At 50.0% G+C, this 16,004-nt stretch overlaps 3 protein-coding genes across 8 annotated transcripts; 1 reads left to right on the forward strand and 2 right to left on the reverse strand.

Annotated features, from left to right (window-relative positions):
* Positions 1–4,232: 4,232 nt before the first annotated feature.
* On the forward strand, positions 4,233–7,358 carry TSSK4 (testis specific serine kinase 4). 4 transcript variants are annotated; one of them, XM_004755244.3, is made up of 4 exons: positions 4,233–5,300; positions 5,662–5,876; positions 6,253–6,649; positions 7,010–7,358. In XM_004755244.3, exons 1-4 carry the CDS (start codon positions 5,076–5,078, stop codon positions 7,172–7,174), a joined length of 1,002 nt encoding a protein of 333 aa, XP_004755301.1. In that variant the 5' UTR covers positions 4,233–5,075; the 3' UTR covers positions 7,175–7,358. The 4 variants fall into 4 exon arrangements, with proteins under 4 accessions (XP_004755301.1, XP_004755300.1, XP_012913072.1 ...); XM_004755243.2 differs by having other exon boundaries at positions 7,083–7,358; XM_013057618.2 differs by having other exon boundaries at positions 6,283–6,649.
* Positions 7,359–8,706: 1,348 nt separating this feature from the next.
* On the reverse strand, positions 8,707–12,933 carry CHMP4A (charged multivesicular body protein 4A). Of its 3 annotated transcripts, none has more exons than XM_013057610.2 (6): positions 12,765–12,933; positions 10,796–10,945; positions 10,532–10,709; positions 9,986–10,100; positions 9,449–9,584; positions 8,707–9,020 (listed from the first exon to the last, which is right to left on the reverse strand). In XM_013057610.2, the coding sequence occupies exons 1-6, from the start codon at positions 12,925–12,927 to the stop codon at positions 8,962–8,964; spliced, it is 801 nt and encodes a 266-aa protein (XP_012913064.1). In that variant the 5' UTR covers positions 12,928–12,933; the 3' UTR covers positions 8,707–8,961. The 3 variants fall into 3 exon arrangements, with proteins under 3 accessions (XP_012913064.1, XP_044923790.1, XP_044923789.1); XM_045067855.1 differs by lacking the exon at positions 12,765–12,933 and adding an exon at positions 12,525–12,747; XM_045067854.1 differs by lacking the exon at positions 12,765–12,933 and adding an exon at positions 12,221–12,514.
* Positions 12,934–13,318: 385 nt separating this feature from the next.
* On the reverse strand, positions 13,319–14,829 carry LOC101685197 (magnesium-dependent phosphatase 1). The gene is given in 7 exon segments (XM_004755236.3): positions 13,319–13,520; positions 13,690–13,775; positions 13,867–13,974; positions 14,298–14,408; positions 14,481–14,491; positions 14,493–14,542; positions 14,653–14,829. Coding segments are annotated over 7 exon segments (495 nt in total). The 5' UTR covers positions 14,690–14,829; the 3' UTR covers positions 13,319–13,428.
* Positions 14,830–16,004: the final 1,175 nt, after the last annotated feature.

Consider the following 16,004-nt stretch of genomic DNA (forward strand, 5'->3'; position numbering starts at 1 on the left):
CTGGTGCGGAGGTAGGCAGAAGAGACAGGGTGTTACCCCTTTTATCTGGTGAGTTGGGCAGCCTGACAGGGTTATTGTTATTTGCAGGTAAAGAATCTGGGCATACGTTCGACTCTTTCTTTGTTTTTGTTCGTATTTACCTGTGTGGGTTCGAGCTTAATTTCGTATTGCAGGTTATTCTGGAAAAGTTTACTTTTGCCTGTCTCCGCTACTCCAAGGGCGTCTGCCATTAGGAGAGTTTTGAAAATCAGACCCAGGGGCAGTGACTTCCTTTTGGCCAGCGGGGGGCAACATTTAATGATGCAGACTTAAGGTTCCCTTTCCCCGCGGAAAGACGTTATCTAGTACAGGGGTAAATCCTAAGTGGCTTCTGACCTGAAAAGTCCTCCATTTACCCTCTTCTGCCCTCTCTGACCCAGCCCTCCTCTCTGCAGGAGGAGGAGGTGAGGTTCTAGGAAGTTGGAATTGAGATTTTTAGCTAAATCAGTGAATTTTGTAATTAGAAAAGTAACTTAGAGAAGCCAGAGACGTGGGACTGTTTCTCACTCCATCTCAATCACCAGTCTCCTCAGATCAATGCTGTTAAGCGCCCCCTGCTGCTTATTTCCTCAATATCTTCCAAATACTTGCCTTCCATGGCTACCTTAGTTCAGGTCCCATCCTCTCTGACCTAAACTACCACCACAACCACCTTGCTAGTCTCCTGGGCACCTCCCCTCTTGGGTCCATTTTCCACTCTGCTGCTGTCAAGATTCATACATCTACACACTGTATATACTATTCCCTGCAACGGTGGTTCTCAAATCTTGGTGTGAATCACATTCGGCTAGAAGCTTATTAAAAACAAGGAGCTCTGGGTCCACAAAATCAGGATCTTAAAGCTCTGAGTCCATAAAATCAGGTGGTGACTAGGCATCATGATTTTTAACAGGCCCTGACTTTGACCATTTTGATCAAAATTTGACCATGAGTACACAGGAGAAACTCCAAAAGGCTTGGTATATGAGGCCTGTCAGACCTGGATCTTTATTACTTCTCCAGGTACATTACCCTTTTGGAACCCTATTCTGGATTCAAATTAGGATCTTGAATGTCATGTTCTTTCAAGCCTGCAAGCCTCATACGATTCCTTCGGCCTAGACAGCCCAGTCTGTCGTTCCCTATTTACGTGCCTGGAGACTCCTCTTTAACAGTGCAAATGCCTCTTCTATAAAGCCTGCCTTTACATCTTCCAGTCTTTGTTTATAGCACTTTATCTCACTGTACTGTTATTTTACTTATGTGTCTGTCCTCCTTGCTAATTACTAACTACTCCTAGGAAGACTGTAATTTATCCATCTTGATATTCTCAGGACTTAGCAGTGTTTTTGTGTAAAGTAGGCAGCTTAATACACATTTTCAAATGAACTGATTTACCCACTGGACATGAGGAGGACAGAGCTGCCACCAAGCCACCTGTCCAGAGGAGCAGATGGGCAGGGCTGGGGATGGGGGGGCTTCCTGACCACGGTGTGCCCTGGACAACTCATCTTGCTAGTGTGAGAATGATCTAGCTTCCAACAAACTTTGGAATTACCCTGCCAGCAGGATCTGCAGGCTGTTCATAAGTAGGAATTTACCAGTAGCCTACCACATAATTTGTTGTTGGAATTGTTTTTGTAAGACAGCAAATCTCATTCTTCTGTTCTTTCCCTGCATGCCATGCTCCCACCTTGCTCACGCACAGTCTTATATCCAGATAACCCCTCTAGCAAGAGACCACAATCTCTTGTCCTCCGTCATTCCCTCCAGACTTGTTCTTGTTTCATGGAGAACTGCAACCCCTCCTTTTGTCCCTCTGACCTTTTTCTAGCTTGTCTTTCGAACCCATGTGGCTTAGATTCTGCATTCCATCATTTCAGCCACATTCTTGCCTGTGTTCTTGATGCCTCTCTTCCATTCTTTCATTCCAGCTAGCAGGGGAAACTTTAATCTGTTCATCTGTCAATATTCAAGCACCTATGGGGCACCTGGGTGGCTCAGTCGGTTAAGCATCTGCCTTTGGTTCAGGTCATAATCCCAGGGTGCTGGGATTGAGCCCCGCATGGGGCTCCCTGCTCAGCTGGGAGCCTGTTTCTGCTGCTCCCCCTGCTTGTGCATGCTCTGTCAAATAATTACAATCTTTAAAAAAAATACTCAAGCACCTATACCCAAGATAGTAAAAAAAAATCTTAACACTGTGTTAAAATCATGTGTCTATAAATTATGTTTTTTTTTTAAGATTTTTATTTTTTTATTTTTTTGACAGACAGAGATCACAAGTAGGCAGAGAGGCAGGCAGAGAGAGAGGAAGGAAGCAGGCTCCCTGCTGAGCAGACAGCCCGATGCGGGGCTCGATCCCAGGACCCTGGGATCATGACCTGAGTGGAAGGCAGAGGCTTTAACCCACTGAGCCACCCAGGTGCCCCTATAAATTATGTTTTTAACTTCAGTTGGACCCCCAGTGCTGCCCAGTGATCCTGCTCATTTTCCATATCAGCTCTCTTCCATTCTCCACAACCCATTCTTCTCAAACCTCTGACTTCACCTCCCTCTTCTTGTCAGCTGGACCTCCCTTACAGCCCTAGCGGGAGATGCAAGCAGAAAAAACACAATTACTATGTTATGACACTATGTTAGATGTGGTGACAGAGAAAGTACTCGGGCTCTGAGAGCACCCAGGAAGGAGGAACATCAAGTTTGGGCTTGAGCAGTCAGTAAAAGGTGTCCTTAAAATAGCTCATTAGCTAAGTCCTCAAGGAAGAGTAGGGGTTTGCCAGGACAGAGGGAACAATGAAGAAAAAGTAATTGTTTGGCTGGAGCACTGCATGTATTTTAAAAGATAAAACTGGGGGCATCTGGGTGGCTCAATTGGTTAAACATCTGCCTTCAGCTCAGGTGGTCCTGGGATCAAGCCCCTCACTGGGCTTTCTGCTCAGTGGGGAGCCTGCTTCTCCCTTTCCCTCTGTCTACAGCTCTGCCTATCGGTACTCTTTCTCTGTCAAATTAAAAAAAAAAAAATCTTGGAAAAAAAGGATAAAACTGGAGAGGTAAGCAGGGTCAGATGCTGAAGCCATATAAAAGAATTTGGACTTGATCCTGAGACGGGAGGACATTGAATTGCTTTAAGTGGGAATAAAGTAAGTGTTAATGCCTTGGGGTTCAGGGTGAACACTGGTGGGGAACAGAAAGCTTGCTAGAATTGGTGGAGGCTTGACCAAAGTGGCAGCCGCTTCAAGAGGCTGGAATGTATTATTAAAGATAATTAGGAGGCAGAAGAGGTGACAGATCAGATGTAGGGGCTGAGGCAGAAGGGAGGGTCTAGGATGACACCTGGGTGTGTAAACTGAAGATGACTGTAGAACTTAACAGAGGGTGCCTGGGTGGCTCAGTTGGTTAAGCGACTGCCTTCGGCTCAGGTCATGATCCCCCGCTCCTGAGATCAAGCCCCACGTCGGGCTCCCCCAACTCTGCTGGAAGTCTGATTTCTCCCTCTCCCTCTGCCTGCCTCTCCGGCTACTTGTGTTCTCTCTGTCAAAAAAATTAATAAAATCTTTAAAAAAAAAAAAAACTTAACAGAAAGAGGCAGTCTAGGCCAAGAACATAAAGAGTTCAATTTTGGACATGGTGAGTTTAAGAGACCTAAGAAAGACCTGTCCATGTGATGTCCAGTAAGCAGCTGGATGCTGGATCTGAAGTAGAGGACATCTGGGGTAGACATGAGATTAGGAGCAGTCAGCACTGGTTTAATAACTAAAGTGTTGGGAACGGGTGAGATCCTAACAGGAGAACATAAAGCCCAGAGGAAGTAAGGCCTGTGGCAGGATACGATGAAGGGACAAATAGAAAAGATAAGGCTCCAGTGAAGTCTGAGGAATGGCTAGAGGGATAGGAGGAAAACTACAGAACTTAGGGTCATGGGAAGCAAGATAAGAACGTGTTTCAAGGTTCACAGGTGGAGTCTCTACCATCCCTTCAATCTGAGACCTCATAACCTTGTAACTGTTTTTACTTGTATAAAGGTATGAAGGTGATGCTCTGCAATTTTGGAGCCTAGGCTTAGTTGATCGTGCAATTTCTGATTTTTTTTCCTTTTGAAATTCAGTGCTACTCTGAGGGTTGCTGGAGGGGAAGGGGGCAGGAGGGATGAGGCAGCTGGGTTATGGACATGGGGGAGGGTGTGTGCTATGATGAGTGCTGTGAATTGTGTAAGACTGATGAATCACAGACCTATACCCCTGAAATAAATAATACATTACATGGTAATTTTTTAAAAAAAAGCAAAAGAAAAGAAAAATCAGTGCTATTATGTGGAGGAACTCTGGCTAGTCTGGCTGGATGGTGAGATCATATGTGGCAGAAACAAACCATCCCAGCTAAGATGAGACTACCAGAAGAACCACCCAACTGAGCCCAGCTCAATTTGGAAAAAAAAAAAAAAAAAAAAAAAAGGTGGTTGCTTTAAGCCAAACAAACAAAAAACACTGTAAGGTTAAGATTCCTTAGAATAGGCTCTACAACGCCTTGTAATTCTCTGTAATATTCTCACATGTGTGTTTCATTCTGGATAATAAAGTCTAGGAGAACAAGGCGTTATTGGCGATTTTATCCCAGCACTCAGCATGCAGCGTAGCACACAGCGGATGCTCAATAAACATGCATGTTCGACTAGATCTATAGGGGGTCTCACCAGACTGCAGAAGTTGCCTCCGGGAATATGTTCCACAGTGCACCATTCTCAAGCCTTGTGGCCAGTGGTGGAAAGGTGAATTGTGATGTATGTGGAACATGGGACCCTGGGGAGTTCCGTAACCAGGAGGAGAAAGAAGCAACAACAGCTAGTGGAGACAAAAAGAACTGCTGCTCCCTTCTTTCCCCTCCATGTTCCTAGTGGAGAGTTGAGCCCAGCATCCCAGACTTGCGTTGACTATATAGGCAAGCATTCAGAGACTGACTTCACTTTGGTACCCTAGCCCTCAGTGGCTCAAGGTTGGCTTTCTGAGTAGATAATAGGCTTTTAAGTAGCAAAGTTCCCTGCTCTCAGCAAGCCCAACATCATGGGGAAGGGAGACACCTCGGAGGTAGCACCACCCACCTCAGCCTACCGCTCTGTCATGGAGGACTATGGTTATGAGGTGGGCAAGGTCATTGGCAATGGCTCCTATGGGACGGTGTATGAGGCTTACTACACAAAGCAGAAGGTGATGGTGGCTGTCAAGATCATCTCAAAGAAGAAGGCCTCTGAGGACTATCTTAACAAGTTCCTGCCCCGTGAGATACAGGTTGGAAAGGGGGCCGGAAAAGGGAACTGATACCTAGCTGCTTAAGACTTCTCAGAAGGGCTATGGTTAGGAGGGGGAGGAGATAAAACACACCCCCCCACCTCCCAGTCAGGGCTGAATGTCTTCCTAAGCAGATGGAGAATGATTTGATGGAAATTCAACCTCTTTCCACCCACCTACTCACCTCCAGCCCCTCACAAAGTGAAAGTCCAAAGCATAGGGTTTGCCCACAGACCATGCAGGCCTCTGGAGCTTAATCCTCTTGCAAAGTTCTAAGTTCGTTAGAACAGCAGGAGGAGGGCTGGGAGCACAGCCAGGGTTCTCCCTTCCCAGGTCTGATGGGTCCCTCTTCCGGGGCCAGGTAATGAAGGTCCTACGGCACAAGTACCTCATCAACTTCTACCAGGCCATCGAAACCACATCCCGAGTATACATCATTCTGGAGCTGGCTCAGGGCGGGGATGTCCTGGAGTGGATCCAGCGCTACGGGGCTTGCTCTGAGCCCCTTGCTGGCAAGTGGTTCTCCCAGATGACCCTGGGCATCGCCTATCTGCACAGCAAGGGCATCGTGCACCGGTGAGGGTGCTGCCACCAGGCTGGGGCCCATGGGCTCTCCAGGGGGTTTCATGCATGTTTCCCTTTTTCTGCCGCCTTTTCTCCCTTGGCCTTCCTCAGTTATCTAAGCCCCTTCATCCCCTCTATCTTAATTCTCTGCTCAAGAACATTTCTGTAGCACCCACCGTGAGCACGGCACTGTGAACTACAATGACGAGCCCCCTGTGGTCCTCAGGTACCATCCTCTCTCACCTTTGGGCTCTGCTCACAACTCCATGGCTCCTCCTCTCTTCCCTGTGTCCGCCTAATGGCACCTCTCTCCACTCTGCCTTTTCCATCTCTAGCCTCTGACCCCTGGCCCTTCAGCTCCCGGTCTAATACTAAGCCCTCTCCCCAGCCTGACCCCCAGCCTTTCTGCTGCTGGTAGGGACTTAAAGTTGGAGAACCTGTTGCTGGACAAGCGGGAGAATGTGAAGATATCGGACTTTGGCTTCTCCAAGATGGTGCCTTCTAACCAGACAGTGCACAGTAGCCCTTCTTACCGCCAAGTGAACTGCTTTACAAACCACCTCAGCCAGACCTACTGTGGCAGCTTTGCTTATGCGTGCCCGGAGATCTTGCTGGGCTTGCCCTACAACCCTTTCCTGTCTGACACCTGGAGCATGGGTGTCATCCTCTACACTCTAGTGGTCGCCCGGCTGCCCTTTGATGACACCAATCTCAAGAAGCTGCTGAAAGAGACTCAAAAGGAGGTCACTTTTCCATCTAACTACTCCATCTCCCAGGAATGCAAGGTGCTGGCTCCCCCAGGAGGGCTGAGGCCTCAGGGATGACCCATAGGGAGGGAAGACCCATCCCAGGCCTCCCCACCCTGGGGGAGGCTCTTCCCCACCAGACCCATCTCATACTTTAACCCCTGCCCTAGAGGAGTTGACTGGGAGGGAGCCCCTGGGCTCCACACCTTACATGATAGTCCTAAGCAGGTTTTAGCCTCTGTCTCTTTAGGTCAGAAGGGGATTATGCAAGTTTTCCCCCAAGGTACCCTTCCTTTCCCTCTCCTCCACAGAGTTCAATGCCTGGCTCTTCCGGATAAAATCAGGACCACACTCCCTTTCACCAGAGTGGTGTGATGGGCTCTCCTGCTTCTCTCTTAGGTCCAACTGCTCACTGCCCGTGTGGCACAATGGGGGGCGAGCTCAGCCAAGACCTCTCTTTCCCCTGCCCTAGAACCTGGTCCTCCAGACGCTACGCCAAGCCACCAAACGGGCCACCATCCTGGACATCATCAAGGATCCTTGGGTGCTCAAGTTCCAGCCTGAGCAACCCACCCATGAGATCAGGCTGCTTGAGGCCATGTGCCAACCCCCCAGCACCACTAATCGGCACCAATCCTTGGAAATCAATACCTAAAAGTGGCTGAAGGAAGGGGTTGAGAGAGGAGCAAAGCAGGAGGGTCTGGGGCTAAAAATCTTTTATACCAAAAATAAATCTGATTTAGTTTCAGCAGCTGGGGTCAAAGACACTCTTTCTACAGGGGAACATTAGCAGGGAACACTTACTGAGGGTAAGAAGTGGATTTCTTTCTTTCTTTTTTCAAGATTGTATTTATTTATTTGACAGAGAGAGAGAGATCACAAGTAGGCAGAGAGGCAGGCAGAGAGAGAGGGAGAAGCAGACTCGCCGCTGAGCAGAGAACCCGGTGCGGGGCTCTATGCCAGGACCCTGAGATCACGACCTGAGCCGAAGGCAGAGGCTTAACCCACTGAGCCACTCAGGTGCCCCAAGAGGTGAATTTCTAACCAGAGTCTGTAACCAGTCATCTTGGTATCTGTTAAATCAACAGGGTAATTCACAATGTAGCTCATACGTGGCTCATGGAGGAGAGTGCTGGGATGAACGCCCACTTTTGGGAAGCTTCATTATTCTGGCCAAGTAGATGCTCATTATTTTACATCTCTGTGCATTCTAAATGATCAAGCAGTGGGGTAGAGCCCTGGGTTGCTCTTTGGTTATGGCTCTGCCTCAGTATACAGTCCAAAGGGATGGCATTATTTGTTCTCTTTGAAATGGGTATCAAGATGGGTGAGATATCCTGGTTCCTTCTCCCTTCTCCCGATGCCACTTTAACCACTACTGAACAATCCCAGTGCATCACGGCCCCTCGTCTACTGCTCTTAGAAACAGAAATGACAAGGGCACCTGAGTGGTGCAGTTGGTTGAGCGTCCCATGCTTGCTTTCTGCTTGGGTCATGATCTCAGGGTTGTGGGATTGAGCCCTGCATCAGGCTGTGCTCAGTAGGGATTCGGCTTGGGGTTCTCTCTCTCCTCCTCCCTCTGCCCCTCCTGCTTATGTACACATGCTCTCTCAAAATAAATCAATTTTAAACAACAACAAAAGACACCAAAATGACAGTTCGAACCAAGCCTACTAATCATGGATTGTGAATAAAGGAAAGCTACTTCCTTCTTTAACCCTGTATTCTCCCTCCCTGTCCTTGAAAATGGACTTTGCAAAAGGAAAATGAGTAGTAAATCGTGGGGCTGTCTTGGCAGAGGCATGACTGGGGTTAGCAATGGCAGAAGACTCAGACAGCTCTGCATGGTTCTAGGATATATAATTCCTTTGCTTAACCTCAGCACTAAGCCAAGCACCTCTAGGACAGACCAACTTGAAAGATAACAGCACCTACCTAGAACATAGGAGGTCAAGATATCATCAACTCCCATTTGTTCCCTGTTCCAATACTTCATTATTCCCCTCATTACTCCCATTGTGATTCACTGCTTGACACAAAGCTCCAAAGGCCAGGGAAGAGTTTCAGGTTGTAGACAAGGCAGTGTAAGCACTGTGTTTCCATTGGCCCGATTTTATTGCGAACAAGGGCACCGTAAGTGCAATCACAGAGAAGGGAGCCTGGGGGCTCCTCTTTCACCATGGTCTTTTTTCAGAGTTGAGCCAGGGAGGCGAGGGCGACAACCCCTTTTCACAAGGTCAAACTATCATCCTCAGCAGGACTTCCCCAAAAGGCTTTGTTCCTTTAGCTTAGCACTTGGCACTTAAGGAAAAGGGAATAAGGCAGCACCGGGAAAACAAGCCCATAACTCATCAGGATACCCACTCAGCCAGCTGCTTTAGGGCTTCTTCATCTTCATCTGCTTCAGGAGCTTTGGGGAAAGGACACCCAGAAAAGAAAGAAGTGTTAGGGCTGTAGCAACTTCCAACAATCCTCTGCTAGAATGCTGAGTCTGCTGAATTTTGTCTCCCCAGCAAAGAACCTAAAGGTATGGTCCTCCTGCTTGGTGAGCTGCTGCTAATTCCCCAAGCACCCCCATATTAATTAGGAGAATATGCTGCTCTCTCCCAGTACCTGCAGCCTTATACCAGGGTACCCAGCTTGCCAAGTGAGGCTCAAGTGGGACTTTAGTCTTTATTCCTGCTCAATCAGGTGCCCTTATGCAGTCAACAACCTGTGCAACTATAGCAGCAGTCCTCTCTGCCTGGTTCCTTTGAAGCAGTATATAAGAGGAATAATCTTTCCCCATATCTATCCCACCTCCTCAAGTCCTTAAGACAATAGAATAGCCCTGAGTACCTGGCCCTGCAGGCAGATGTATAGAGGGTACACTGGGCAGTTCGATGGGGGGTTCTTCCTCCTTGTCACCCACAGTTAATAAGTCCCGGGCCAATTCCTCCTGCTCCAGCTCCTCTAGCTCCTCCAACAGTTCATCCTGGATATGGAACAACAAAACTGTTCAACCTAAAGAAATGAGGGGGAGCCTAGGTAGCACAGTTGGTTAAGCATGTGACTCTTGATTTTAGATCGGGTTGGATCTCAGGGCCCTGATCTCAGGGTTGTGAGATCGAGCCCCATGTCAGGCTCCGAGCTCAGCACTGAGTCTACTTTGGACTCTCTCCTGCTCCCTCTGCCCCACCCCTCCCACGATCTCCTGCTTTCTCTAATTAAAAAAAAAAAAAAAAAAAGATGAAGAAAGGGAACTCATACTTCCAAAAACATACCACTTTTGGAGTCCCTCTTCTCCCGCAAACTTGCCCCATGATTCTCTCGGGCCTTCCTTCTGGCTGGTCTCTTGCTTTCTCCCATATTTCCTGATCCCTTACTCCCAATCACCTCATCCACAACATCTCCAAAGCCCACAGGCTGAGAAATGGCATCTGAGATCTGCTGGGCCACCTCCTGTTGTTCTGTGATGTCAGCCATCAGTTCATCCACCTTGTCAATGTCCCTAAGAACAAAATATACAGCCAAGAAATCAGGCAACAACCCTCCTAACCCTCCTGTCTTGCCTGAATGAAGACCCCCGCCCCACCACCTCCTGTGGCCTGAGGCTGATAAACCCATGGCCATCAGTTAGAAGATATGGGAAATTGTACAGAGACAAGGCTGGCTTGAGGATTGACAAGAAGCCACAGTGGGGAAGACAGGCTGTACTCCCTTCTCTGAAGGGTCTTCAAAACTTAGAAAAATCATCTTTCCTCCCTATAATGATTTAGCCAGCAAGGAAACCTTACAGGAAGCAAGGAGACTGACAAAGATCTTGCTGTCCTAGACATCTGTACCATAAATTCCCATTCTGAGAGGTTTTAAGATTCAAAGTACAATACAAGCTACTTTCCCCAGTGCCTGGGCCCCCTGCTGCCCTCCCCCCGTACCCACATGTCCTGGTAGGCCTTCTTCATGCCTTGGGCAGCGAGCTCCATGGTACGAACCACTTCTGCATTGGTGGTGGCATTTTCAATGGCCTCACGCTGAAACTCCAGGGTGGATAATGTTCCATCGGTTTGTGCCAGCTGTTGTTCCAATCTTTTCTTCCTCCGCAAAGCCTGTAGGGCGGCTGATGTGGCACACACCCTGAACATCAGAGCCGGAAGCCCCTGATTCCCACCTGGGCCCACCCTGTTGGCCCCTCTCCCCCATTACCTCTCTTGTTCTTGATCCCATGCTTCTTGGCCATCTGTAGCTCCTGTTGAATCCTCTGCTCCAGAAACTCCTGTTTCTTGATCAGTATCTTCTCTGTGTCCTTCAGTTTCTGTATTGCCTCTTCGGGGGTTGGCCCCTTCTCTTTCTTCCCTGGAGTCCCAACCAAGCCGGCCCATATTGTGTGAAGGGAAAAAAATCAGCCACCAGTCACCAAGTGCAGAGTGTGCTATGCACTCAAAGGCGGTCCCGTCAATCCCTAAATGATTCTCTACAATGAATGTACTATCTTCAGTTTACAAATATGAAAAGAGGCACAAAGATGTTAAAGTGGTTTTGTATGTTTAAAATCACAACTACTGGGGTGCCTGGGTGACTCAGTGGGTTAAAGCCTCTGCCTTCAGCTCAGGTCATGATCCCAGGGTCCTGGGATTGAGCCCCCGATCAGGCTCTCTGCTCAGCAGGGGGCCTGCTTCCTCCTCTCTCTCTGCCTAGTTCTCTGCCTACTTGTGCTCTCTGCCTGTCAAATAAATCAATAAAATCTTAAAAAAAATAATAAAATCACAACTACTAAGAATGGAGAAAGAATTGAAATGTGGCTTCCGAATCCAATATTCGCTGGCTATTCCAAGCTGCCTTTCAAGTCATTTCCAAGACTTTTTGTTGTTGTTGTTGTTAAATAATAAATTTTCTTTTTTGGAGCCGGTTTAGGTTTACACTGGAAGGTAGAGTTCCCACCCACTCCCTGCCCTCACACACGCACAGCTGTCCCATTATCACATCCCCACCAGAGTTTGGTCACTTTTTATAATCACTGTTCCACTTGCTGTCCTAGGAGATGCCCAAGGTCCTGATTCCACAGGATCAAACTGAATGAAGTACAGGGGCTAGAGAAAAAAAAAAGTCTGGTCTCAATTTTCCCCTCCATCTTCTGCAGTTCTAAGAGTTATTCTAAAAAAAAGAAAAGAGAGAAAAAAAAAAAGATGGCCCTTGCCTGCTTAAAATCCTTCCAGACTCTACTGCCTACAGGATAAAAACCAAAACGTTAATGAGACATACAAGGCCATTCCTAATCTGGCCTTTGTTTACCTCTCCAACCTCACTTCCTTTTACTTTCCTCTTTTTTAGCCTGGAGTCCTACTTCAGGCTGATACTCTCAGGCTGATTTGGTTTCCACCCCCCACTGACAGAGTGACTCTTGTCCCCCTTCCCCATTTCAGCCTGAGGCACTTGATGTCATGAAGAAAGTGGCAGCTGGGTGGAGAGATAAGGCTCAAGTCTACTGAGGGGAAGTCTCCTTCCGCTCAGGATTCTCCCCAGGTTAGCGTAAGGAACACACACACACACACACACACACACGCACACACACACTCTCTCTCTCTCTCTCTCTCTCTCACGACAGCCAGAACTCCTTTCTCCTAAACACACCATACTTCTTCCTGCCTGTTTCGCACACAGTGCCATCTTCCTGGAGTCCCTCAGTTCTCCACCTGGCATACTTCTCGCCTTCTGGATCACAACCCCCGCGCTGCTTCTGTGCTTCCCCGGATAGTGGGAACATCTCCGTCAGGGAGTAGCTACACCACATTGTGTATGTCCGTTTCTGCTTGTCTTCCCCCACCACGTAGGAGCTTTAAGTAGGCAATCTTTCTTCACCACCTCAGATCCCCTCGGCCAGCATAGAAGCACCAGTGTTTTGGAAAGGGCTGGACGACAACAGGCGGAAACTCACCGCCGCAGCCTGAAGGGCGGGGAAGCCCCCACCCCCGCTCACGCTCGGGGCCGGCCCCCCTCTCTTCTTTCCCGGGTGGGGTAAGGCAGGCAGCGGCAGCCAGGCTTCCGGACAAGGCGGAGCCTCCTGGCACGTGCATCGCTGGGCAGCGGATGGTGTTTTCCGGACAGCCCGGGGCCTCCGCCTTCCCCCCAGCCCCCTTGGCCAGAACCTTCTGCCTACCGGCTCGCCCGCACTCACCCCTCCCGAAGAGTCGGCTGAGACCACTCATCGCCACCCTCGCCTCTCCCGCCTCCGCCCCACGGCGTCCTGCGACTTCCGCCTTTGCTCGGGGAGGATGCAGCCTGAGCGCTCCGAGGCCCGCCTGGGCCAATCGCTCCTTGGGGCACCCCGGCGACATCATCAACTGGAGCCGACGAGGCCTCTTCTACCACGTGACCCGAGCCACAGCGGCGCCCCTCCCCACACCCCTTTAGCGCCACTTAAAGCCGCCGCTTCGCTTGGGGCTATTAAAAAGGCCGCCGCACCCCCACCCCAAAATACAGTATTTGTTTTCATGGGAGTGTGCAGGGTCGTGCACCACACTGCTTGGCGTCAGTGGAAGAGTTCTCCAGGCCCTTGACAGTGCTCAGCAAGCGGGATGCGGCGAGCACAAAGCGGGCACAGTCGGGGGCGCCATAGATTTCTCCGGCCCAACCTGATTAAGTCTAACGCCACGCCCTCCGCTTCTTGGCCCCCAGCATAGCCGAGGCCGGCTACTCCGCTAGGCAAACAGAAACAAGCCGGAAGATCTCTTCTATCACACACAAACATACTTTAATAATTTACAAATACATCTGGAAATGCCTTCCCGATTTCCTTTCCGTTTTATGCCTCCAGTGAGGCTCAGCCGCAGGACTGGACCTCAGGGTCCAGCTTGGGCCTTTGCAAATGTCTCTAGTCCTTCAGTTAGGGTTTGAAGACACATTCCATTCTGGACAAGAATGCAGGTAACTCCTAAGAAGAAAAGAAGCCACATTTCATCAAGCCTGTTTTTCCTCTCTCATTTTTTTGGATGTCACCCAAATACTGTCACGCAAACTACCCATCCCACACACACCTACCTAACCCCTCATTGGAACCCTTTCTCCTCGTTCCCCAAATCGCTAATCTCACCACTCAGTACCCAGTTTGCTGACGTCTATGATATTCCGCTTCTCATCATCAAAAAAGATCATCTGGGAGAAAACCACTCCAGTCTTCTGCTGCAACCTGTGCAAGGAGGGACAGGGTAGGACCCCGCTGGCTTCTTAGCTCTTTCAGCCTCTCTGGGCTCCCTCCTGCTCCCCTCATCTCCACCTACCTTTCAAAGTGGGTGACCTTGCTGCCGGGATAGATTTCCCGATGAACAAAGTATCTGTCAAGGTCAAAGAGCTCCAGAAGCTGCTTGGCCCCTTCGATCTCCCCGGTCCTGCAGTAGGGTGTCATAGATGGGATCCGGGGAGCCAGAGCGGCAAGCCAAGTTATATTTAACCAGGGAGAAGTCAACTTGCTATTTTTCCAGGACAGGTAGGCATCCTAGGTCCTCATTCAACTCTTTGGCCTTCCCGTCTGACACTGGCGGCGCGGAGCCAATGTTTATTAAAAGCACGGTAAAGGGTACAATTACAGAGCAATGCAAATGAATGCAAATCCGCACAGCCCAAGGTTTTCTAGCCCAGGGGTGCCGCGAGCCGTCTCCCGCCTGCGTCCCTCAGCAGGAGAAGGGCAGAGTTTTCTCTTCGCTCTCCTTACCGTGAAGCGGCTGCCACGGGCACGCCAAGGTCCTGCAACCGTCGCAGGACATCGGGCACCTCTGGGTACAGTCGGACCGCCTGGCCCCGCCGATCCCGGACGGCCCCGTCACTGCGGGGCGAGAGCACGCTCAGCTGCGGCCTGGGGCCCAGCCCGGCGCCGGCCTCCCCAGCGCCGCCTCACCTGCTCCTGTGGGAAGGGGGGGTCTACGTGCGTGTCCACCCAGAACGGCCAGAGCGTGTAATCTGCGGGAGGACGCACGGAGAGCTCAAGCTCCGAGCGCGCGCGCCTCGGGGGCCGCCGCCGGGGTTTGGAAGAGAGCGGCCTGGGAACCTCCCCAGTCCCGTCCCCTCACCCAGATCGAAGACCGCCAGCTTCGGGAGCCGCTCCATGGTGGGCGCCAGCAGGCTGCGCGCACCGAGGCTAGGCGAGCCTTATTTTCGCGGCGGCTCAGGAAGCAGCTCCGCCTGCCTTACAGAAACCGCAACTACAGCGTCGCCGCGCCGGGCCGGGCTGTCGGCTGGAGACTGCGCAAGAGCGCCTTCTGATGGTGCGGCGGGGAGGACTGCAGTAAAGTGCCCACGCTACAGCTGGGGTGGGGGCACCGCGGCGGTCCAGCCGCTACAAGGCACCTTCTTCCCTTGCTCCTCCGCTCCGCCCAGCCTGGCCGGAGTCGGCTACATTAGAGAAGCCAGAGAAGGGAGCCCTTTCGTCTGGCACCTCTCTCTCTCATTTTATCTTATCAGTTGAGACGTAAGTGACCCATAGCTTGTCACTCCTCACACAGCCTTTCTCCAAATCTGCTTCTCTCTGTAAATACAGAACCCAGAGCCCCGTGCAGCATTTTAGCCACAATGTAGTGTCAGTAAAGCCCTTAAGGTCTTTCTTGAACCAGGCCCAAACGTCCGGCAGGGCTACAACGGCAGAGAATTCACTGTCCTTATTTCTGCCACCCACATCAGTAGTATACTGGTTAGAGTGTAACAACCACTTTGGGGGGAGGGACTGATTTGCCACTTGAGGCCAATTTAAAGCTACCAGCATGAAGGGCACCTGGGTGGCTAGGTGGGTTAAGCTGCTGCCTTCCGCTCGGGTCATGATCTCAGGGTCCTGGGATGGAGCCCTACATCGGGCGCTCTGCTCAGCAGGGAGCCTGCTTCCCTCTCTCTCTCTCTCTGCCTGCCTCTCTGTCTACTTGTGATCTCTGTCAAATAAATAAATAAATAAATAAAATCTTAAAAAAAAAAAAAAAAGGGCGCCTGGGTGGCTCAGTGGGTTAAATAAAGAAAGCCTCTGCCTTCGGCTCAGGTCATGATCCCAGGGTCCTGGGATGGAGCCCCGCGTCGGGCTCTCTGCTCAGCAGGGAGCCTGCTTCCTCCTCTCTCTCTGCCTGACTCTCTGCCTACTTGTGATCTCTGTCTGTCAAATAAATAAATAAAATCTTTTAAAAAAGGAAAGAAAGAAAAGAAAGAAAGAAAGGAAGGAAGGAAAGAAGGAAGAAAGAAAAGAAAAGAAAAGAAAAGCTACCAGCATGAAATCACTTATGGGGTTGGGAAGAGATGCCAATTATTAGATCTCCTGAGCTGGTAAGAACTGGCTCCACGCCACCCAGAGTAGACTTTCCTAGAGTCTCATAATCCCCCACCCCAAAGGCACATTCCCTCCCATTGCCCTACTTCTTCAGAGATATAAATGAGTGTGTACTGG

Source organism: Mustela putorius, unplaced genomic scaffold (assembly GCF_011764305.1).
Source record: "Mustela putorius furo isolate JIRA1106 unplaced genomic scaffold, ASM1176430v1.1 tig00003898_pilon_pilon_pilon, whole genome shotgun sequence".
NCBI classification, from domain to species: Eukaryota; Metazoa; Chordata; class Mammalia; order Carnivora; family Mustelidae; genus Mustela; species Mustela putorius.

Excerpts from the sequence above, each read along its gene's own strand:
- TSSK4 (XM_004755243.2), top strand. The coding sequence starts at position 5,076 with ATGGGGAAGGGAGACACCTCGGAGGTAGCACCACCCACCTCAGCCTAC. Across the intron at positions 5,301-5,661 it reads TCCTGCCCCGTGAGATACAG|GTAATGAAGGTCCTACGGCA; the intron begins GTTGGAAAGGGG and ends TTCCGGGGCCAG. Across the intron at positions 6,650-7,082 it reads CCATCTCCCAGGAATGCAAG|AACCTGGTCCTCCAGACGCT; the intron begins GTGCTGGCTCCC and ends CCCCTGCCCTAG.
- CHMP4A (XM_013057610.2), bottom strand. The coding sequence starts at position 12,927 with ATGATGTCGCCGGGGTGCCCCAAGGAGCGATTGGCCCAGGCGGGCCTC. Across the intron at positions 10,101-10,531 it reads AAGAAGGCCTACCAGGACAT|GGACATTGACAAGGTGGATG; the intron begins GTGGGTACGGGG and ends TTTTGTTCTTAG. Across the intron at positions 9,021-9,448 it reads ACATCTGCCTGCAGGGCCAG|CTCCTGAAGCAGATGAAGAT; the intron begins GTACTCAGGGCT and ends CTTTCCCCAAAG.